The sequence below is a fragment of the Polyodon spathula genome, chromosome 19 (assembly GCF_017654505.1).
Source record: "Polyodon spathula isolate WHYD16114869_AA chromosome 19, ASM1765450v1, whole genome shotgun sequence".
NCBI lineage: Eukaryota > Metazoa > Chordata > Actinopteri > Acipenseriformes > Polyodontidae > Polyodon > Polyodon spathula.
Window position 1 is genome coordinate 9,739,136 of NC_054552.1, and position 25,586 is coordinate 9,764,721.

At 37.9% G+C, this 25,586-nt stretch overlaps 1 protein-coding gene across 1 annotated transcript in view; it reads left to right on the forward strand.

Moving 5' to 3' along the window:
• The first annotated feature begins 3,231 nt into the window (after nt 1-3,231).
• Nucleotides 3,232-25,586, forward strand: part of ptprja (protein tyrosine phosphatase receptor type Ja) — a 59,445-nt gene continuing 37,090 nt past the window's right edge. Inside the window, exon 1 of the mRNA XM_041219281.1 lies at nt 3,232-3,716. Coding sequence (XP_041075215.1) covers nt 3,642-3,716 — 75 coding nt within the window. The 5' untranslated portion in view covers nt 3,232-3,641. The remainder of the gene's footprint in view (nt 3,717-25,586) is intronic.

Sequence of the window (25,586 nt, forward strand, 5' to 3'; positions counted from 1 at the left end):
TTGAAATGATCAAGCCGTCTCCCTAGCCGTCTCTACCTGTTTTCTAAGCATAGTTTATAACTTATCATTTTAGAAGACTCAATATTTCACTTTCAAATTCACTTTCACCTAACATGTGGTGTGATGGTTACAACTAGGAGGGTGTGGTTAACGATTCAGTCAATGTTGTTTCTTATGAGAACAGAGTTTGGCACAAGAAATATTGACTGCAATTCAACCAACATTTAACAAACACTGCATACTCTAATTTACATGTCCTAAGCCCATAGAATACTGAGTAGATCAATGTTTTGTGACAGCTTAAGATGCCTTTGGGCCGCAAAATGGTTTCACAGAGGAAGTTCATTCAAAAATAGCTAAACACTGATGTATGTATGTGACAGAAAATAATCATTCTTTGTTATAAATCTCCCTCCTGACCTGTGAGGGTGCTGTTTAAATGGATGTTGTTTTTTAAATTTTTCTTTTATTATTATTAGTTGTTGCCAGATCTTTACCTCAGTTTTCTACCCAATATGGAATCACCAATTGTGTTATTAAATCCTGGTTCACCTCTGCAACCCCCAGGCAACTCAGAAAACAAAGACTGAAACACATGACCTCTGAAATGTGTTCCTGCCAAGCTCCCCTGCAGACCCACAGGTGCCCTATCAGCCACAGGGGTTGCTGGGGTGTGATGAATGGTAGATTACCCTGCTGCCCTAAGCCCTCCTTACCTGGGTGGCACTCTGCCCCTGGGAACCATCAGTCATGGTTGGCAATGACACAGCCTGGATTTGAACCTGCAATCTCCAGGCTATAGGGTGCATCCTGCACTCCATGCAGAGCACCTTTTCTTGATGCGCCACTCAGGACTGGATGGTTTTCGTTCCAGGGTCAGTCGGAAGGCGGCCATCCAGGAAGGGGGCTGAGCCACAGAACACCAAGTCATCGCCCCCAACGGGAAGCAATGTGACAATCTCGGATTGGAGGAAAAAAGATTGCACTTGCTAACCAAGGGGACATGGCCAAGCGAAGTGCTCCTTTGTTATGATTACGGATCATAACCGCTGAAGGACCGTGATGTACTGTGAGTGTTTAGTGTTTCTTTGTTTTGTCATACTAATTGTAAACGTTTGTTCTTGTTAGACAGCTAACACGTACCAGGAGCTGTCGCTAAAGCCTAGGCCAGCACAAACCTGGGCAACACTGCACTACTGTTCACAAATAAATATATTTCACCAATCGCACTTAAAAAGTACTCACTTTGGACTTGTGAGTGCTCTGTCTGTGTATTTACTGTCATTATTATTTTGGGACTGAACACCCTTGTTTTTACTGAGCAATACAAACAGCTGTGTATTGATAGTGATTATTATTTACAGTTGTCAAGTGACTTTGGATTATAAATAAATCATCATTGCATCATGAACGTTGTTGTGATGTTATTACTTGAGCACCACATCACCTCTACACCTGCGCTCTGCAAACCACTTTGCCACAATGTACCTGGTGAAACAGGATGTTTTGAACATTACATAACCCAATACTTTAATAATGTACTTATTCAGCAATGAGTTTAAATTCAAAAAGAGTATCTCTTTCTTCTTTCTCTTTTGTACTATAGGTACTTTACTTTTAATATGTTTGGTCGTAAATTCAAAGCCTGGAATCGACTTGGCTTGTTAGGTTCCTGTAAACCAATTGTTCTTTGGGAGATGTAATGTCACATGGGACCGCCTTTTATACATAAAAAATATAAAAATTTGGAATACTATTACAAAAGTATGATGGCCATCTGTAGGACCCCTGTTAGTTTTGCTTATTTTTACAGTCATGAAAAATTAACCAAAAAAAGAAATTTCCAGGCCTATCATAAACAGTATTGCTCCACCATATTGTAAGTTAGTTCCAGTTCCAGTTTATTTATAGTAACATACTTGTACATTGTGTGAGAACATGTGTGTCATTAAGGTGTGGCAAACTATTTGGCTAGGTAGTGTTTATTTTTATTTCTTGCATTATTCAAACAAGGATTTGTCAACATTTCTTACAGTACACTATTGCCATTATCAGAGATACACATCCCAAGGAACTCAGGACTGTAGTTTTAGGATCTCATCCCTTTCCCTTCTGGAGGCCTCTGTCTGGAAGTAACAACTGAAATGAGTTTGGGTTTGAGAAACAAAACTGTACTAAGGTGTAGCTAATGTGTCCCTGAGAGTCCGTGGAAACATTCTCCAGTTACACTTTGCCCAGACTCAGGTATACCTGGGGAAAGGAGTGGAAACAAGGCATCTGAGTGTAACCAGTGCCTTTGGCCTGTATTTACCAATTTCCCTTATTGTGTTGAAAATACCCCCTCATTTAAGTTTTATATCCCAGTTTATAGGACATGCAACATGAAAATAAATGTAATTCACGCATAAATGAAAATATGAAATAGGTGTAAAGTTGTGTGTAGGTGTCTCTTGTTATCAGAACAGCTTAGCTTTGAAATTCACTCAACCAAAATTAATAAGATGACGCTGGGCTTGACACACTTTCCATCCATGTGATCTCCAGCGAGCAATTTGAAAACGTCAAGATCCTGAGATAATGCATCTTCTGATCTTGCCATAACACTTTTAAAAACAATATCCTCAATGAGCCATCATTATGCAGGTTGGTATGATATAAATAGATCATTTTGTTGCATAACAATTCTAATTAAGCAATAGAACCTAAATAAGAGGGTGTCAGAGTTATTTAACAGAACGAGAAGGGCCTTAACATTGATGCATTTTCTTTCCTTTCCTTTATAAATATAATATCCCAATCTTGCCATTGAAGAAGTGGGCACAATTATTTTGTCAGACACGCTGTCACAAAAGTTAGTGTACTTCAGAAAGAGAAAGCAGATGATAATTTTGGTTATTTATGTTTATTGTAGGTTCTAACCAAAAGACGTTTTTTTTTTTCTAAAGTTAAAATGACTAAGCTAAACGTGTATAAATTGATTATGTTGCATACTCGTTCGAAAATATATTACAAAGAAATGTATACATTTAGACAAAAAACTGATTAAAGAAAATTGACTTCAGGGGGTACAAAAAGAATGTCTTTGGTTCAAATAGTATTGGTCCAGTGAAGTTATTGAAAGAATGTGGGATGGTTCACAAATTTTAAAGTGACCCAACTTCCTTCAAGATTTTTGGCCAGAGGGGGGAGAGGAATGGGAAAGGCAAATTCTGTATACAAGGGGGAGGAAAACTGCTCCAGTTTTTCAGAAGTGCGACTAAAAACCTGGTTTAGCTGTGATATAAGGGAATACCGAAAATAACTACGATTTTAAAAAATGGAAGGAGGAGGGAGCTCACGTTTATGAAACAGCAATTACATGACGCTGAGGCACTGTCATTGCTCCACCCCAATTCAAAACTTTCTTCCTCAAACTCAAAGGTTTCAAGTGAAAGCATACAGACGAGATATACGGGAGAGTTCGTAAGCCGCACAGCTGTTTTCCTTTGCTGTTTTCTTTATTTTTTTAAAAAGTTTATAGTAGGCTATTTTATTTTTTCTTAAGAAAAAAAGTAAAACATTCTTCAGCTGATATGCTTCAAGAAACATAAAGAAACCAAAAAGTTAACTTTTTGCCGTTTTGTTTCAACTAGTTAATAACCATGGGGCACCAAACATTTCGTGGAAAAACCGAACCAAAGATATTACTGGTCTGTCTCGTGTGTTGTCTCTTACAGGTAAGATATTTGCTTTCGCCACGACAGTTTTTGCTGACATTTGGCAAATTGCACCTGTTGCTGAGGTAACGTTCTGTACGTGGTTAATGGACAGTAAACCTGTTCACCTGTGTGCTTGTTCTGTCATGAATATATCCCATACTTAAAATTAGAGGTATCATGTTCGTTTGCGTTTCTTTTTTGTTGTTGCTAAAATTAATATACTGTGTTACTGAGAAGCCGACGAGGATAGCAGATACTAACTCTTTTGTTCAATGTATTTACATCTTTCCAGTTCATATTTGCATAGAAGCTTCTGCATCTGGTTAGTTTGTGTGTTTTGCTTCTGAAGTATAGAAGTTCAGATTACACTGTACAGTAATCCCCCAACAGACCAGGAAGAATGCAGTTTGCCGATTATAGTGCATACATGACAGGGCTTTGAGCTTTCAATTTGGCGCTGCAGTTACACACGAGAACATCAGCCTTGTTTTATGGAACGAGACACATGAGCAAATGTATAATGCTAGTCCAACAGTATATTATTATTATTATTATTATTATTATTATTATTATTATTATTTTATTATTTATTTATATTTTACAATCCTTTTAATATGTTATTCAACTTTAAGTAGAAGCTGCTATTTAGTTTTTATTTTTAAACATTTAGCAAAACATTTATTGTCAAACCCTTTTTAATATCACACTAAGCTTGACTTTATCAGGAGTTATCCAATAACCTGGAAGTATAGTGCTATCATATGTATATGTGAACACAGAGTATCCCCCCACCTCCCCCACCCCCGCACAAACTTTACTGCAAATGCTTAGTTAATTGGTACTTTGTATTATACAAAAAAATATGTTTTAATTTAATGGGTACATTCGTTTTACCTGACTAAAGCAAAATTGACTACAGAATGATCATGTAGATGACTATAAATCGTTTTTCTATGGTTTTAACGCAACGAAGTTGAAAAATTGTTTTATCATACAAAATCATGACTACTGAAGTACTGGACTATTGGAAAATATACGCCCTGATAAACTATATATATATATATATATAGATATATATAATATATATATATATATATATGTATGTATATAAAATACATGTTGTACTGTACAACAAAATACAAAGTGTAATCATTTTTTGAAAGTGCTAGAGCATGCAGTTTGAAAGCTTTTGAAACAGAAAAGCTTTCATGTGCATCGGTTCTTTCCAAAAAGCAGAAGTCATTTTTTCTTATGAAATCTTCATTTAAAAATAGAAAATAAGAAGTTGCTGGGAAATGTTTTTTCTTGTTTAAAGTTGCTGTAACTGTTTTAGCCAGTACCATCTGGGGTATACAATATGTGAGATGTGTACAAAAAAAAAAAAAAAAAAAAAAAAAAAAAAAAAAAGATACCTGCTGAATATAAAAACATTCAAATGTTTTATTATGTAATCAGTCTTTAAGCCTGAGGAGTGAAGGTGTCTGGCCCTGTCCATGTTTGACTAAACCAGAAGTCACAGCTTCAGCTCTTGCTCCTTTCCTTTTTTATCTAAGAAATGCAAGCTCATTTTGTTGTATTCGCCTTTAATTCTACTGTCTGGTTTTGCACTGTGTGAGCGGGTTCTCTTTTAATTCTGCAGCCTCAGGTTTTGCACTGTGTGAACGGGTTCTCTTTTAATTCTGCTGGCTGGTTTTACACTGTGTGAACGGGTTCTCTTTTAATTCTGCTGTCTGGTTTTACACTGTGTGAACGGGTTCTCTTTTAATTCTGCTGTCTGGTTTTGCACTGTGTGAACGGGTTCTCTTTTAATTCTGCTGGCTGGTTTTACACTGTATGAACGGTTCTCTTTTAATTCTGCTGTCTGGTTTTACACTGTGTGAACGGGTTCTCTTTTAATTCTGCTGTCTGGTTTTACACTGTGTGAACAGGTTCTCTTTTAATTCTGCTGTCTGGTTTTGCACTGTGTGAACGGGTTGGGTTCTCTTTTAATTCTGCTGTCTGGTTTTGCACTGTGTGAACGGGTTCTCTTTTAATTCTGCTGGCTGGTTTTGCACTGTGTGAACGGGTTGGGTTCTCTTTTAATTCTGCTGTCTGGTTTTGCACTGTGTGAACGGGTTCTCTTTTAATTCTGCTGTCTGGTTTTGCACTGTGTGAACGGGTTCTCTTTTAATTCTGCAGCCTCAGGTTTTGCACTGTGTGAACGGGTTGGGTTCTCTTTTAATTCTGCTGGCTGGTTTTGCACTGTGTGAACGGGTTGGGTTCTCTTTTAATTCTGCTGTCTGGTTTTGCACTGTGTGAACGGGTTCTCTTTTAATTCTGCTGTCTGGTTTTGCACTGTGTGAACTTGGGTTCTCTTTTAATTCTGCTGTCTGGTTTTGCACTGTGTGAACGGGTTCTCTTTTAATTCTGCTGTCTGGTTTTGCACTGTGTGAACGGGTTCTCTTTTAATTCTGCTGGCTGGTTTTGCACTGTGTGAACGGGTTCTCTTTTAATTCTGCAGCCTCAGGTTTTGCACTGTGTGAACGGGTTGGGTTCTCTTTTAATTCTGCTGGTTGGTTTTGCACTGTGTGAATGGGTTCTCTTTTAATTCTGCTGTCTGGTTTTGTACTGCGTGAGCGGGTTCTCTGTTAATTCTGCTGCCTCGGGTTTTGCACTATGTGAACAGGTTGGGTTCTCTTTTAATTCTGCTGTCTGGTTTTGCACTGTGTGAACGGGTTCTCTTTTAATTCTGCTGTCTGGTTTTACACTGCGTGAACGGGTTCTCTTTTAATTCTGCTGTCTGGTTTTACACTGTGTGAACGGGTTCTCTTTTAATTCTGCTTTCTGGTTTTGCACTGTGTGAACGGGTTCTCTTTTAATTCTGCTGTCTGGTTTTGTACTGTGTGAACGGGTTCTCTTTTAATTCTGCTGCCTCAGGTTTTGCACTGTGTGAACGGGTTCTCTTTTAATTCTGCTGTCTGGTTTTGCACTGTGTGAACGGGTTCTCTTTTAATTCTGCTGTCTGGTTTTGCACTGTGTGAACGGGTTCTCTTTTAATTCTGCTGGCTGGTTTTCCACTGTGTGAATGGGTTCTCTTTTAATTATGCTGCCTCAGGTTTTGCACTGTGTGAACGGGTTGGGTTCTCTTTTAATTCTGCTGGCTGGTTTTGCACTGTGTGAACGGGTTCTCTTTTAATTCTGCTGTCTGGTTTTACACTCTGTGAACGGGTTCTCTTTTAATTCTGCTGCCTCAGGCTTGCACTGTGAACGGGTTCTCTTTTAATTCTGCTGCCTCAGGTTTTGCACTGTGTGAACGGGTTCTCTTTTAATTCTGCTGCCTCAGGTTTTGCACTGTGTGAACAGGTTGGGTTCTCTTTTAATTCTGCTGTCTGGTTTTGCACTGTGTGAACGGGTTCTCTTTTAATTCTGCTGCCTCAGGTTTTGCACTTTGTGAACGGGTTCTCTTTTAATTCTGCTGCCTCAGGTTTTGCATTGTGTGAATGCCCTGGGCTATATTTGCTTGACTATAATAACTCTGTGGCTGATCAATCCTGGGTTTTAAAGCAAAGACATGTCTGTTTCCATGCACCATTTAAACAACTCAAAGCTATCCTGTACTGCAGATTCCTTTTATGGGTGATGATAGTAAGCTTTTCTTGTCAACCTAAGCATGCACTGTATTCTTAATGGGTTTTTGTTTTTGTTACTGGACTGGATGGCCTAGAATTTAAAATCTTTTACAGAGTCTGTATAATTACTATATGGACAAGTACTAAGATCGAAGGGTGTTCAAACAAACCCTTGTAGACCATAACATCTGCTTCGTTTCATTAATTTAAGCAGGGTATCACTGGCTTTGTCATAATAATATTCATTGTATCTAACTTTGGCTTGCAGCTTTTAATTGTTTGAAATACTTTTTTTTTTTTTTTTTAAACTGGCTTGTCCCCCGAAACCTCTTAGCTTTAGAATCTGTAAAATACAGTAAGAGAACATTGAGGTTTGTGCTTTTCTGTTTCCTGTGGAGAAAATGTTTGGTTTTTTTTGCCTGTGTTAGTCATTTAGGGTTGATTGCAATGATCTCACAGTCTTGAACTAACTGGAGATCGTCTCGTTGTTAGTATGGAGGACAGGGCTAACAGCAGTCTGTAAGATAGTGCCAGTTACAGTGAACCAAACCTCTGCAGACAGTCTGCAGATGGTGTTAAAGAGGATCTCAATTGCAATGAGCACAAGGTACCAGCCGTCTGCCACTATAGATGTGTGTTGAACTGGTATAAAGTTACTCCAGTAACTCTTTAGACCAGGTTCAGTAATAGGTCATATGAGCAGCACTACTAAATGTATTCATAACTACTGGTAACTCAATTAGATGCAATTAATATAACTACCTATAAAAAGTCAATGAGTGAAATATTATTTCGTAACTGAGTCTTAAAATCAATTAATACATTTCTAAATATATTACTGAAACCTTTATTGGTGTATGCGAAGTATTTCACTCCACATGAACTGATGAGATTTAATTTTACGCATTGCTTCATCCCTTCACCTGAAATAGTTGTATGGAGATAGAGTCCTTGTGGGTGTCATCCACTGCTGAACATAATCCTTGATGCATTCAACAAAATACATTTTTTGCTCCCTTGTGTAATTCGGAACACATTTGATCTTCATTATGAAATTCAAACTCAAATATTACAAAATTGATCTTTGCCTTTTGAGAACATAACCCATGAATCAACATATATTGCATTGTGAAACACATAGGTAACATTTGATCACCTATTTTGTGAATTCTATTAATGCACTGAGCAGCTTCAGTGTTTCATTACTGCTGGTTTAACGAGCTTGTTATCGGCACCTTGTTATCTCTCACTTTCATACAAACATGATTACATGTTATTTCTTGCAAGTTCTTTACAGTACATATTTTGCATATATATAAAGTAAACTATTTATGTATATACTATAATTCAGAGGATTATTGCATTTGCTGTGTGTGTGTGTGTGTCGGAATGGGCAATTTTGCACAATTTGTAATTCATTTATTTTAATTAATTAGTAAAAATTCAATGTATTAATTACAACAGATGTTATCTACATATTTTTTCTAATTTCCATTTTAGAATGAATGTATTTAATTCTACACTATTTGACACTATTTTGTATTAGTACACAACTTAGATTTGCTGAGGTTTATTAAAATACAATAAATATGGTAAGGATAACACTGGTAATAGTTGCAAATGAAATACAGAATAATGAATTCTGCCCCCCCCCCCCCCCCCCCCCCCCCCTGTACCTCTCTCTTTCACTGACACTTTCTCAAACAGGAAGAGAATGATCGGTTTAACCCTGAGGCCTGGGCTATAGTTCGCGATCAGCTGCTCCGCTGTCTGCACCATGCATTTTTACATTGCATTGGTATTAAGATAGTACCGAGCTTGGGATTAGCTGGAGGTGATCCTCAGATAGTACTGTACTGGCAAGTATGCTGTTTAGTCCCCCAGCCAGCTCCATACTAAATTCAAAAGTACACTGCAATTGACCCTTACATTTTTGTTAACATTAGCATTGTCTTTGTGTAAAAAAACGATTTTAGAAGTGTAGTGGAACATTGCAGATGGTTTTCTTGTGTATTTAGATTTTGGCCTGGTGTAATTTTTGGTATTTTCTTTTTCTTTTTTCTTTTTGTATTATGCTTATTCTAGCTTTTGTTTTACCAGTAACAAAAAACAATAGAAACGCCTCATAAAATGAGCAGTTTTGTTATTTGGTATTATTAAAAGCATACATTAGGATTGCACTGCTATAATTACAGTTTAACCCGAGGGTTAATGTTGATTCTTACATTTAGAAATACCAAAAAATGCTAATTAATAAATTCAGTAACCTTTCAGCTAAAAGTATTTTTCTAAATGTAGCACTGCATGTTTTTAATAGTTGTGGATGCTCTATCAAGAACACTGAATGTTGATATCTTTCATGCAAGTCTTTTACCACATTAGCATTCTATACATGTATCTACATTTTGTAGTTATTGATACATCGTATAGCATTTAATATAGGGAACCTACAGTGCAGCTAAACATGTATAGAACTGTACAACACTGTTCTGTGCATGGAGTGTTGTAAATTACCTTTGTAAATGTGTTTATGTCACCACCAGGAAAGAATTTTATGTAAGTGGTCTGACTTTGTTTATGACCACTGGAGTATTGTACAGGTGCCAAAAGAACAGGAATTTATGCTGCGCTGTGTACAGAGTTGCATACTGTATATATCTGAAAAAAAAAAGAATACAATACATTATTATTTGGAATTTATTTCAATGAGATTAAATATATTTGAATGCTTTTTTTTTTTATTTTCCAGAAAATTTAAAATTGTTAAATGCAGCCTAGCTAAATTTGAAGTGAATTGTTTTTTTGTTTTTTTAATAGAAAAAAAGAATAACAATCAAATGAAATGACATGACCAGCAGTGGTACAGAAGGAAGTAACTGGTTCCTGGGAAGGAACGAGTGCTTCTTCGCTAAAGAATTTGAAGGAAACTCTTGTTCTCTAAAGTTTCTTCTCAGTTTACAAGGGTTGTAACTGCTTTTTCAAGTCTTTTTATTAATGGTAATTGATAATTGTGAATAGTGTAATGTGATGGTGGGTAGGGGGTAGATAGTGGTCATTCTAAGGGCCTCATTTACGAAAGGGCACTAAACATTATGGTGCACCATAATTGCAAGTAGTGTGCACGCTCATGAGTTCCATATTTCCATATATGTCAACAGACGTGCCGACAGCTCCTGGACTGACTCCTTCAGCTGGGGCAAGTCCAGCAGCGAAACTGCTGCGGGGAAAGGAGGTCTCCTGATCTCTTCCCCCTTTTTCATAGTCGGCAGCTCCCTCTGGGAGGTCTCCTGCCACACTGACCCCTGCGGCCAGGCAGAGCCGACTGCGACCCCTGGCGAAGCAGTTCCAGCCACCCCAGGCGATGCGGAGCGGCTGGCCACCCCAGGCGATGCGGAGCGGCTGGCAACCCCAGGCGATGCCAGGTAGGCATCCTTGGGCGAAGTGAGGCAGGCATCCTTGGGCGAAGTGAGGCAGGCACACTTGGGCGAAGAAAAGCAGGGAGTCAACACAAGCTGGGGTGTGGGCGTTGGCCCTCTTCTCGGCCACTGCGGCCGGGCGGTTCTTCCCCGTGCTTCCCTCAGCAGCCTATGCAAGGGCTGCTGAGGACCGCCAGCATCTAGTCCTGGTCCTTCTGGTGCAGGGAGAGGCAGACATTCACCCTCTGCTGGTGGACAGGGACCCAGCAGGCATTCACCCTCTGCTGGTGGGGGAAGTGATACCAGCAGGCATTCATCCTCTGCTGGTGGGGGAAGCGATACCAGCAGGCATTCATCCTCTGCTGGTGGACGGGAACCCAGCAGACATTCACCCTCTGCTGGTGGAGGTGGCAGAGGCAGAGTCAGCTCCTGCTGCTCTGCTCCTGCCGATGGAGGTGGCGGAGGCTTGTAGTCTCCTGGCGGCGGAGGTGGGAGCGGCGTGTAGTCTCCTGGTGGCGGAGGTGGGAGCGGCGTGTAGTCTACCCTTATTACAGGGGACTGATGCAGCTCTCCCTCACTTGCAGGGGACTGGTGCGGCTCTCCCTCACTTACAGTGGAAGGTGATGGAGCCAGAGGAAGCACCTGCTCCTCTCCTCCAGTGGTGACGGTAGGGGAAGTGATACCAGTAGACACTCACCCTCTGCTGGTGGAGATGGGAACAGCTCCCTCTCAGGCTTTGGATCCCATGGTCCCCTCGTCTGTGCGCTGTACTTTCGCAGTCCCCACGACTGGGCGCTGGAGACCCTGCTACCTGGGCTGCTGTTCTGTTTATAGCTGCCTCCAGGTAGCAGAGGACCAACTCCACACCTTCCTCCAGGGAGTTTGGGGTGTGTTCCCTCTCATACGCCTCCCATCGCTCCCTGTCCATCAACCACGTGACCCGGATGGCTATGGGCATGGACTGGGCCTCCAGCCCAGCATTGTCCTGGATCCAGTCCCTCAGCCTGACCGCGTCTTCTGACATTTGGTCATTTTTTTTTCAACAAGACATTGCGGTTCCTGCTCTGGTCTGCGTCTAGGAGGCGCTGGTAATCCCATGATGACACCACGTGTCACAAAGACGGCCGGAGTGGGTGACGTCAGACCATAAATAGGAAATAAACGACAGAGAGAGGAGGAGTTTGTGGAGCTGAGCGAATGGCTTTGCTCAGCATTTAATGAGTGAACAGAACAGACAGAAAATAAACGGTTGTAACAAACAAAAATACAGAACACAGCACATTCGCCAAAACAAAAGTGACACAGAACACGATACATTCGCCAAAACAAAAGAGACAAACAAAACAGACTATACAGACAAACAGAGTGAGCTGATTTAATGATTCTTATTATTATTCTTATTCTTATTATTACCTCCGTCTCCAATCCCGTTCTCCACTCACCGAACACACAACAACCCTGAGTGGGTGAAAACATGCAGCTTTTATGCAGCTGTACCGTGACTCGATTGCTAATCAATCATTCAGTTGGAGTCGCGGTACAACTGCATGTGAATTAATAAAGTGCAATTCCCAGTGCTCGCATATTATTATGTTTTACTTGCACGTGAAGTGCTGTGCAATCCTCGTGCCTAAATACAAATATACATTTTAAACACTTGTGTTACACAGACCCGTTTATATCCCGTGTACCAATGACTATACACAACATTAACACACAACACAAAATACACACAGGGGCGGGCACTTTGCCACAGACGTACGCAGATTTTATTGTGCCTCACTATGGTAATCAGAGTGATTATGTGATTTGTATGGTAATGCACAATAATATATTTAAATGAGGCACCCCCCGCTCTGAATAACAAGATGAACTTTATTCACACCGCATTTACTAAAGAGCGATAATCGTAATGTGCACCTTAAATTGAGCGATAATTAGTTTGTTTGGAAACCAGGCTTTAACCACAGATAGGCACACTATTTAAACCTATTTTTCTGGGTTCAAATCTATCTGGCATCATGGTAGCATTACTTGCATTAAAGTTTTCATATAGAGCAGTGAAAATTACCTGTAAATAACAGGTTATATTAAGCGTGAATAAACATGAAGAAATATTATAATTTCTTTGATTTTATTTTATAGTTTATTACATTGGTACAGATAATAGAGTGGTTAAATAAAACACTGGACTAAACAAGGCATTATAATTTAAAACAACCTCGTCCACTAGAATTTCTAACTCCTCTGCTTGCAGTTTTTAGTTTATGTCTGTCCCCTGCGGAGGGCTGCGGCTGTTGATCGTTCATTGTACATGGAGTGTGCATGGTATGATATGTAAAGTGTGCACATAAATTAATGCATTCTCTGTTAGTAAATGGGGCTGTACATTTAAATTTAAGGTGCACGTCAGGATCACTACTCAATGTGCATTTTTAGATTTAAGGTGCACATTAGGCTCACTACTCTGTGCATTTTACAGCAACATTTAGTGCCCTTTTGTAAATGAGGCCCTAAATCTGAAACCCCTTGCTGGTGATAAAACACGAATAATTGCTATTTTAATCAAGCAAAAAAAATAAAAATGGAACAGTAAAGGGGCTGTTTATAACATGCAAGTAGCTCCAGCGATATTGAGATAATACAAAAATGAAACAAGTAAACCAAGTCAAACAAGCAAAGCACTCTAACACCACAAGCCTATAAATACTTCATCTGTTGTCAGGGGGTTCTAATGTAGAATACAGAGTACTTTTTATGTATCGCATTTCACTGTGAAATTTGCACATCAGAGGCAACACTGATGTTCTATGCAACGATTTTTTGATAAACCATATATTATGTATTGACATATTTCCTCTGTAATAAAATCCCTATTTCTACTGATTACAATCAGTTTTTGTTGAAAATGATTTATGATTACATTGGAAGGTGAATTGAAATTGTTGTCCTGCTTCACTTGCCATACAGAGTTAATTTAAGAAATGAAGGGAGTTTGACTTCACATGCGTGTAACCACGTCCCCAAGCAACACTGCCTCTAAAGGGATTAAGAAATTCGTTACATACTGCAGAACAAAGGTGGCGTTTGTTTCATGCACTAGGATGTTCCAGTGGGACAGGTAATGTTCACACTCTGGTGTAAAAGCTAAGCATTGAAGTTAGATCTTTACTGAGACCACAGGGATACTTTAAACTTGTATGATGAAGCAGAAACATTAGTATTTCATTCACATATTATTATTATTATTATTATTATTATTATTATTATTATTATTATTAGTCTTTAATATATTCATTTGATTTCAGTTGGAGAGGATACAGTGACCTAGCTTTTGTTTTCATTTAGTGTTACGTAAGTAAGCAGTGTCATTCTTAGTACTTCACCCAGGTGGAAGCTCAGTTGACTTCAGAGTTCTAGGAACCTCTACAGCCCTTCCCAACTGGGTAAGAATAACAATGACAGTTATCTTAGAAGAAAACAATACAATAGTTTCTCTCCAGGAAAGGGGCAGGCAGGCAGGCAGGCTGCCAATAACTGTCAGATTTCTCAGCCTTACACGCTGTACAATCATTTACTTCTTCTAGAAGAAATTTGCACACCTAACAGTAAAACAAACATTTAACAGTCCATAAAACCCAGAACAAATTTTATCCTTCCCCCAATAGAAGTTAATGACAGATGTCTCTGTAACCTGGCAGGTTTCATTGTTCTGTAAGCAATTTTACATGGCCTGTAATGACTGGACCCCACATATTTAAATTATACTGAATGCACATTCTTTATAAAGGATTGACACAAGTAGGATTGATATCTAAGTAGCTTATGAAAGAGTTAAATACTGGGAAATGCCAACAGTGTCTTTCATATTTAGTGGCCCCATAGTTACAGAATATTAATACAACAGGGTTAAAATTAAGAAATAAGTCATTGTACTTTGAAGGTGGTTGGTATTGTAGCTACATTTATTTGCTACAGTACAAGTGTTTCAGGGTAAACATGTTAACATTTTTCTTAATGCTGTGTCTAGGTGGACTAACAATATTGTCTGGAAACACTGCTGAAAAACAGAACTGCTAGCTTCTCAACATACACCCTCTGTACACATACTGCTATTAAAAGCTTATTTTTTAAGTTATCTCTCTCTCTGTTTGCCAGTCGAAAGTGAAAGCTGGAGCTGCTAACTGCTGTTTGGAAACACTACTTCAGGTCTTATTGAAAGGGGTAATGTCAAACTGCAACAAAGCTGCTTGATCACTTACCTGTTACATAAAAACAGTATTAAGAGTTGAGAGAAATTAAGCAAAGATAAACTTAGGACAGAGGGAAGAAGACTCTTCTTCACACAGAGCACAGTGAGAGTATGGAATGGGTTACCTAGACATGTTGTTGAGGCAGAGTCACTCAAAGTTTTGATATCAATTAACTACTAAGAATGGACAAGCTTAGATGGGCCTATTTTCCTCCTCTCGTTATTAAATTTTCTTTTGTTTTTATGTTCTTAGCCAGTCCAGTGGTTGGCTTTCAGTGTTGTCTCACCTACACTTTTCATATGCCTGTATTTACTGTGCTATACTATATTCATCATGCTATACCATTCTTCTTGCTTTACAAATAGTTTTACAAAGCTTAACTATTCGTTGCTATGCCATTAGCATGGTATATATACCACAGTAACTGATAACACAGGCTTGCTATAGAGAGGGCTTTGTCACAAAATGTCCTTGGTGTCATTGATGTACAGCCAGCAGATAACCCGAGCCAGTAGCAAGCGCTTCATTTAGAACATGTACTGTGCGAATGGACTTGAGGCAGACAACAGTTAGTCAGATCAGCCCCCCAGCATGATGAAATCGATTATGGAAATTAACTGAAACTGTTGTGTAATGATCACAGAACTGGCTGAGAACAAAGCAATGCTTTCCTCATTCCACTGGAGACTCATTACCTTTTAAAGCATTTCAATCATTTGCACATGTAATGCGGCGGCACGCATGTTAGCAATACTGCGGCAAACAATGGTTTTGCCTAAGAGCTATCGGAAAGGGGGGATTTAATAAGAAAACAGACAAATAATTCACAAAGACACAAGACATGTTTCAAAATGTTTGGTTTCTCGTCTAATCTTTGCTTTCTTCAACCATTCTTGCATCCCTTGATGTCACCTAGTGAACCACTGCAGTTATGGAAAGATGTGGTGCATGCTTACAAGCTAAAGGGGGTCAATTTGGTGAATTTTCGTGCGTACAAATACAAGAATGTACATTATTATACTTATGATGAAAGCAAGGATTTGGATTTATACCCATAGAGTTGCAAGACATCACCACTGAAAATACAGTTACAATAGGACTTGTATTGTTTAGCACTGGAGAAGAATCATCACATGTTGTTAGTTGCTAAGTGGATGTATGGATTTTTTGCTGAACTGCATCTCTGGGGCTATCAGCTGTATTGGCTTGAGCCTTGGTATAAATTTGAGCAAGAAACAACTCAAGTTCTGTACAGATTTGTTTGGTTTTACTTTTGAAACATGTAACAGGTGTTTCTGTCTGTGAACAGGATGGCTTGTGGGTGATGTTATACCAGGAAGTAAGCAGTACTGCGAGTGAAGCGCTGATGCTGACTTTTCAAAGCAAACGGCACAGTGGCCAAAACAGACAGACAGACAAAACAAACACCGAACAAACAAGCATCGTGCTTGTCTAAATCCACCACTAGTAGCGATACTTTATACTTTTACAAATCTTACTGTCTCTCTCACATAGCTCCTCTCTGTACACCCAACCACCCAGAGTGAGAAATTTCCACCTCGTTTATGCAGCTATGCCTGGGCTCGATTGCTTGTTAATCATTCAATCGGGCCCAGGCTGCTTTGTCAGGGAAAGCAATAAATACTTCCCTGCCACCTGTGCCCCACAAACACTCACTTCAAACATTAATAACACATAACACAGAACATAAAATACGCACAGGAGTGAGATGTACCCAGGCTTGCAGAAGTAAATTACAGGCTGGACTAAATACCTTGAGAAAAGACCCCGAGGTGCAGGCTTGAATTGAACAGGCATGACCCACAGGTCCAGTGCCAAGCCCAAAAACTTAACAGTCAAACAAGAAAACAAACACATTTAGCCTAACAGGAAGTTTTTTGTGCTCTTATTTCTTTGCATCTTTATTCAAAGTAGGAAATGGACAATTGGAACCAGGCCTACAGACAGAGATGAATGACTGGTTGGTTAGCCATCCAGAGCTCTCTTGTACACTTTTTTTGTTTTACTGTTAAAACTACACAGTTAAAAGAGGAAAGTAAAGCTACTTTTAGGTTAATAATCTGCCTTTGGTTAACCAATTAAAATATATAAACTTTAGACTATATAAACAAAAGCTAACCTATGTACTTATGTATGATTAGCTAATTACTATAATGGATGAAACTGTGCTGGCTGATTATTTCTCTCTCTCTCTCTCTCTCTCTCTCTCTCTATATATATATATATATATATATATATATATATATATATATATATATAATTTTTTTTTTTTTTCACACACAATACAATGCCATGCATTTCAGCTAGGAGGCATTTCCCTTTAGTTTTAGTTTGGTTCCCTTTAGCACATTGCTGTTTAGAACTGGTAGGCTGGTTTGTGGATCTACAAATAACCAACTGTCGCTACATATTGCAACTGAAATTGAGGAGTTGACATATATTGAAACAGTGCCGAATAAAAATAAATTATTAGGATTCTTTTAATTTGCCTTCTAAATCCCAAGGTAGTGTGACAAAGAGCATCCTTATTTGGGGTGTATTTGTCATCAAATACCTGTAGTGTTGTCCTGCGATTTTTGTCAATACTGTTTCTATAATTATCATCTCCAACTGTATTAAAATTATGCATACAGTATATCGTTGATCTCAACAGAGATCTTACAACGCAATATTAAGTTAGGTTTTGGACATTTTTCAATTGTATAGTGTAGAAAACTATCATTATTTTTATTTTGTGATATAACATTGTATTTCTCTTTGAAAATATGTCTAATGACTGTCCGTGCTCTAAAATGAGGCCTTAGGCTGAATTTGTATTTTAAATGAATGGTAATCCTTTGTAAACTATTATTTTAAGAAGAAAAAAAAGACTAACGTATAACATGCTTTTTCAATAGGAGAAATGTATATCAAACAGTTTATTTTAGTATTACTACATGACATGCTTCTGTAGGTTAAAAAAACACCACTAAATATTATCAACGTACATACTGTGTTCATTTGAATTCCTATGTATTTGAAAATGTTAGTAGTTTGACAATTTGTCTAACCACATGTTTGTGTATCCTGCTATGAAATAGGCGATAGGCAACTTAGAATTTTGAATTAATTCTGCATTCATTTCTTACACAAGAGGTACAGTTCCTACTCTAATGTAAATGAGTGCCTGTCATATTCCAGTAGTCAGTAGTTTTATTGTCTGCAGGTTATTATCGGTAGCTGTTGAATGCTTAGCAGCAAGGAGGAAGGGAACGAATTTCATCCTTCTGGGTTTTTTTTTCTTTTTTTCGGAGCATAACAGGAATGTTTTTAACAAGTCTATAACATTTTTTTTTAAATGGTATATTAACAGAAAAACGTAGAACTGAGTAATAATTACTTATAATAAACAGATTTTGTTTAACGAGATCAGAGAGTACAGTATCAAGCAATCTTATTCCGGGTACAGAGCGCTCTGATAAATGGATCAATATCATTTGAGTGCTCTTAGTAATGTCAAGGCTGGCATTGTTGTCTCGTGGTTAGAGCAGGGGAATGGGAGCCAATAGATCCTGGTTACCAATCTCAGCTCGGCAGCAGGTGTGCTGTGGTTTCCTGGACTTCAATCTCAGCCAACGCTAATACCCCTGACTCAAAGTAAGATTGTATTGAGCACTGGGAAATGTCTGTATGGGTGTCTTGGTAATGCAGTGTTTAGCATTTTGTAACTTAACTTTGATGAGTATATGAAGAAGCAAGCCATTGTGGTGGATTTCTTTCTTGTATTTACTTATTCTGCTCTTCTTTATTCATGTGCTGCTATAAAAAATTTAAAAAAAAGTAATGTTCCATATGTTTAAAGAAGATTATTCTGGTTTCTCATAAGACAACCTACCGTAGGTGGAGACACAATATTGACATGTTAATAAATTATCTGTGTAAGTGCTGATTTCCTTGTTTATATGCACAATCTAATTGATTTCAAGCTACCAGTTCAATGAATTAATTCCCAAACCCTAAATATATTCTGCATGTCAACCAGTTTCTAGCTGGCATCTTGTTGGGGTTTTAATCATACAAGTGCAAAGTTTCAGAAGCATCGAACCTGAACCCAATTGAGGCTGGTATGTAAAATAACTTTAGAAATGATTTGGTTCCTCATAGATTATTGCACATTAATGAGTTAGTTACTAGTTTTGTAACATAGCTATTTCTCCCTTTTACAAAAAAACCCCAAAAAACATTTGACAACATGTGCTCAGATCTTTTGGCTCTGGAGGTTTCAGAAGTACCTTTGAAAGCAGCAGCACCCTGACAAAATACATATGAAAACAAGTCTCTGTCGTAAACTCAGATCAGCAATTCTGCATGTGGCGTACCCATCGTTAGACAGTATTAATAGGTTTATTTATCCATCTACAGCCAACATGCTAAAACCATGAGAAATCTGTACAACCTTACAATCCCTTAAGATCTGTGAGTGAAGAGTATTAGGGGTGATCACATGGTCTTCCAAATTGTAACACCACATTTAGACTTGACTTCTTTTTTGGGGGCGTTATGCAAAGTCTGCATCAGCTATGCACATACAGCCTTGCATGTCTTATACATAGCTGAAAACAGTGCAGGAAGTAATGAAATGTTTTACAACTGCTATTGATTATAGTCCTATCATGGTTTGAAGAAAAACATTTTTTTAAACTATATACAAAGGATTACTGTATTCTCCATTGATGTGTAATGGTGTAAGCATCTTTTTTGTAGATGCTTACACCTTTATTTTATTGCATGTTGAGATTATACTCATTATACAGTAGATACTGTATTGACAAGACACATTCCTATAAGCATTGCTTTTATAAAAGGTATCAGGATGTCTTATCTAAACCAAATTCAAGTAATAAAGAGCAAATAAAGCAGCAGTATTATGTAGAGTCCTGTTTGAGTTGTTGATAACAGGGTATTTGTCTTGCTTCAGTTAGTACAGACAGCAAAAGGTTTGAATGTATAAAATGTGGCAGCTGGCCCATATTTATTTGGATTCAAGGAGCTCCAATGAGATGATATGCTAAATTTGCTTTAATATTGGGATTGCAACAAAATACACAAAACCAGAAAAAAAGTCTCAGACATCAATGACTAATGCTAACCAGGAAGTAAAACCTTCCCTTCTTACACATGGATGTGGATGCAAACTTTACGAAAATCATACCCTGGTGTTATTTGTTGTTGCACCATGGAATGAATGCATTCCGTTGTTTACATTACAGTAGTTCTTATGAGGGTCAGATTGAATGCTGTACAGAGATGGACCATTGATACTGACCTTTGTGTTTGGCAAATAATACAGCTACACTCTAATGCCTTCAATGAGTTTACTGTAGCTTTCCCTACTGTAGTTTAGACATTTTTTTCTGAAAGCAGACCTTGTTGATAAGCCCTTACCTGCTTAAGATATAATGTAGGCGTGTCCAAAACTCAATATGGGTTTTTTTGTTTTGTTTTGTTGTATTGTATGTTTATCTTTTTAATGCACTATATTTATAGGCTATAAGTTTGTTTTACAATTATGTATAATCTTCATGTTTTCAAGGCCAACTTTGTGAACTTTGGGTGCTGCGCTATGCAGCAGTAGACAACATTTCCTAAAAGGCTTCCAAACAAAGTCTCAACTTATCCAAAACTAGCTTGGGGGTGGAAGAGTAGGCTCAAATGGGAAAGGGGAATTCATTATCTCTATGGCTATGTGGAGGTTACTGAGAGGGTCAGTAGTGTGTAAATATTAGTTAAACTGGGTTATCTGCTGAGTGTTTGCTGACATCATGTAGACAAAAATAAAGAACAGGTCTTTTGGAACTAAAATGAATTCTTAAAGCTGCCCACAATAACTTTTTACACTGAAGTGGTATTCCCCTGTGTGTCAACTACATTTCTTCATAGTTTAACCCTGTTTGCACTCTTCCAAAGGTTAGTTTTTGTTGCCTTGCGGGACTTCCTGTTCCTTAAGCCAAATGGGCATGCTGTTGTTTGGCAATAGCATTACGCCTTTTGGAAACAATCGCCAAATGTGAAGCATTTCACTTTATTATCACTTTATTTTATAAAATCTTGCAGCTGCATAGTATAACGAAAACACAGAAAAGTAACAACTTGGCAAATTCTTTAAATGTGAGTAAAATCTGCTGCTATCAACAGTACTTGGACCACATAAACACAAGGTTCAATAATAATTGGACATTCCAATATTGAGAGAAAATTGGGAATTAATGAAAAAAAAATAGTAATAATAATAATAATAATAATAATAATAATAATAATAATAATAATAATAATAAAATCTGCTGGATTGTGCCTCTCCAGAACCAGAGTGGCCACTCCTGCAGTATATGGTTTAATTCCAATTTTAAACCATATTTTAAAGTATTTCTTATTTACTGTAAAGGTTATTATATTTATTGTATACGTTACTGTAAAGGTATTTAATCACACACATGTGTTGACTTTCTTGGATTTTGACCTTTTAAAGCAGTTGCCTAAATTTCCTCTGATATAAGACGAAGCAGTGTTGACTGCTAAATTTCCCCTTTAACGATCTTCGTCTGTTCGATCACCAAGGGCTGCGCTCAGGTTACTGCACTGTGAGAATGGTCAAAGAACATTGAGCTTGCCTTGGCTGGGTTGGCCCTTGAGAGGTCGCAATGTATCAATATTTATACTATTCATTAGGTCACCGTGGTAACAGAGTGCTACCAGTTGTTTGTCCCTCTTGTGTGTTTAGTTTTTTTTTTTTTTCTTTAGTTTCTATTTTCTCTTCATATGACTTTAATTGGATACACAGCTTTCACACAGGGAAACATTAAAAAAAAAAATTCACTATGAACTGTATAATGAATCATTTGGAAATATTGCTTGCTTAACTGTTTGTTTCCTGTGTTTACCAATATAAATTACATTTTTTTCTTTAAAAAAAAAAAAAAAGCTATTCTGCTTTCCCACAAATTGTACCTTTCTTAGACCTAAAAAAAAACAAATACTTCCTTGGACTTTCTGTATCTAATTTTCAAAAAGTAAATTAAAAAAAAAAAGCGAAGTACTGCAAAAGATTAACAGTTATAGAAGCTTTTTTTTTTTAATCATTAACTGATTTCTGAAAATGAAATATTATTTAAGTAGTATTCAACCTCACCTTTTTTAAATATACAAAACAACATTACATTTGAATAAAATGCAATTAGAAACTTGGTAAATTGTACTGTCAAACTCAACAGAGCCAGTTTAATGTGTTCTTGATAAGGCATTACTGTACTGTATGTTAGCAATGACCAGAGCATGGTGCACTACAGTATGTACATATTGGGAGTGACAGGCAACATGAATAATCTCTTTCAGATTATGTTAATTTTCATAAACAACAGGTTGTGTGATGACCTTTAAAAGAGAGTGTCAGTCGCGAGAACATCGGCGTGGGGTGATGAGGTGTATTTAGAGATGTACAGTGCTTTATATGTACACTCCTTCATATTTAGAAAGCATACCACTGATGATAATGATATAAATGCATGTGGGTATAGTTGCACTTAACCGGCTTTTCTGGTGTGTACATTTATTCCATAGAGTTTGAAACAGTACTTAAGTACTCAATAGACCTACAAGTGCAGTGTATTTATTGTGTTGAAACCACAACACAGCTATTAACAGGGCACAGCATTGCTAGCAATGGGGGCACAATGGATTTGATGCAAAGAGTCCATGTGAACACTACGATTCTGCAAAAGACACCGTTCACAGCATTTGTATGTTCCCCTGTACCACTGCTGCCTCATGGTACAGAACCACTGCAGGTCATTTGGTAAGGGACACCAGTTGGAGGTAGGTGTGGTATAGGAAAAAGCTTACAAGAAAACGCTGACTTCAGATCTTATTCCCAAGGGGAGTCTATAGAAATGTTAGTACTCATTTGTTGTTGGATTTCTTCCTGACACAGAATATCACTCAGTTAAAAATTTGGCTGTGCTCCCTGATAAGGAGTTTCTACAGCCAACCCTGGAACCAGCAGCTGACTTTACACTCTAGCTACTGTAATGTGTTCCTTCCCAGGGCTTATAATAGCAATACATGTGTTTCAAACTGGAATAACACAGGTCAAAACCTTTAGTGGAATACAAAAGTTTATTGAAACATTCTTCATATACGTCAAATGGACTGTTTTAACTATATACATAAGAAAAATAGATCTAAGGCCTACATTAATAATTTGAAGAATATTTTGTAAAGTCTGGATGAACAGTGCCCATACAAACAATGTGTGTCCGTCTGTTAGCTCTTGATTTGTAGCAGTTTTAATTCTTTGTGGCACATACTGTAGGTCTGTTTTATAGTGCTGCTACAGTCATTATGCCACTATAGATGGAAATTATTTACAGCACAGTAGTGCTGCTGTGCTTTCCACTCAATTCCAAGGCAGAGCAAAGGGCATAAGTTCATAGCAAGTTCTAACCCATGCCAGAAGACACAGCAAGCACCAAAGATTTGTGTGTTAAGAAAATCGTCAGCAGCCTTTGGCCCTTCTGGGTTTCCAAAATGAGTTGGGAGGACGTTGGCCAAATGCTATTGTATTGTGCACTCAACATCTCAAAGGAAATGATTGTCATTCAATGCATACTGGCAACACCCGTCTGTCTCATTGATTTAACTCTAAGGGTTATGCCAAAAAAAGGGTCATTTTCCCCTTTACTGTTTGAAGAGTATACCCCTGATCTGTTGTTCGCTGTGCATCAGTAGTTTGCTCTTCTGGAAACTTAACAGTTTATATTTAACTTGCGGTTGTGTGATTTAAAAAAAAAAAAAAATCATCACTTTAGTTCAGTACCATGCAGAAAAACACACATTTCACTGGAGTGGAAAAGAGGAAGTTTCTTGGTTATCAGCCTGTGCCATTACATAGAATAACATTAAAAAGGTGTGTTTTGGACTTTATGTGGCTTATATGGTCCAGTTTTATTGTAAGATAATAAATCATGACACCAGTGTTGCGTCTGTTTGCTGTCTTCCTGCATCCAGTGTCCCATATTAAACAGCAGCAGTTTTAGTCCCTAATTTGCATGTTTGACCAATTTTCCATTAACGTTTGTTTCCATAACGTTGGTTTGTCTTTGCTAAATGTCCCATAGTTTAGCCTACTGTACACTACTGTATTCCAAAAGCAGAGCTTTACTTTCTCAATGACAGTTTTGTAGACTCTGTGTGTACAGTTGGCATGTTTCTTGCAACAAGTATTTTTTTTAGTAACTGATAATTTTAATTAAGAAATTCTTGAATCAAATTAGAGCAGGTTTTTAAGTAATTATTTATAAAGTTTTATGGAGACAATGATATGTATGTTTCAGTGAAATTTAAACTTCCAGTTGTATCATTTAATGCCTAACATTAAAGTAATTTTGGCGTAATAACCCTATTTGGTAAAAATTCAATTTTCTGATGTATTCTAGTCTTTTGTGTGGAAACAGGGTTTAACAGTGTGATATATTTGAAGACATCTTGTAATGATTTTTGCACCTTTTTGTGTATGTAAAAAAATCACATTTTATGAATTTAAAATTAGGAAAAAAGTTTTTGTATTTTCTCTTATAAATAGAGATGTAAAAAAATAAAGGGTTTCGGTTTCTGAAAAAAAAAAATAGTTTTGTGAATGTTTCAAAAGCTAAACATATATCCAAAAGAATGACTAGAATGGTAAAACCCAATCTGAACAGTTTAGCCACACATCTGAAAACAGTAGAGAGAATTTCGGGTGTGAAACTAATGAGTACAAGGAAAATGTAACACGTATTGAGGACACATGATCCGACAAACAAGAAAGTAACAAGATGGTCCCACCTTGTCACAAGCCGTTCAGCTGTCTTTATATAACTTAAAGGGTTATGAGACTTAAGAGGTTTTGAGAATGTAGCCCATTAAACGCACATGTAAAGACCCTTTACACTGGCATGATCTACCCGGGCAGGACCCAGTGTCATACGGGTCGGGTACGTGATTTCACTCTGCTTTTGATGAAGCAGGGTTGATCTGGGTGACAGATGCAAGTAAACAATATGCGTATCAATGCCCCGGAAGCAGCTTGTTACTGACGCTTCCATCCAAGCTTCTCTGGATTGAACCGTTAGCAGAAATGTTGATAGAGCAAATGTTTCTTCATCCTCGCTGCAATCTGGCTCATAGTGTGTCTCAAGCAACAAAAATATGGCTAAACAGAAATGTTCTTTGCTAAACGGTTACCTTCACACAGTCATGGCTGTTTGTTACTGCATTCTCTCACGAACGGCCGTCAAGCATTTAGTCTCGCTCAACCCTTGTCAAAGTGTGTCAACCCACATCCTGAGGTGGGTCGCTGGGACCCGAGTTAACCCAGGTATGCGGTTAGCCAGGACCCGGGTAGGAGTGCCAATGTGAAAGGGGCTTTAGTAACACCCCAGATCAATACATGAAAACAGCAATTGAATCCCTGATGCTGCTTCAGACAAACTGGTTTGTCTTGCAAGAAATATACAAATAAAGAGTGTGTGGCCTGCCAGGAAGTTGTACCATTTTAATGACTTTATGTGCTACTGGATG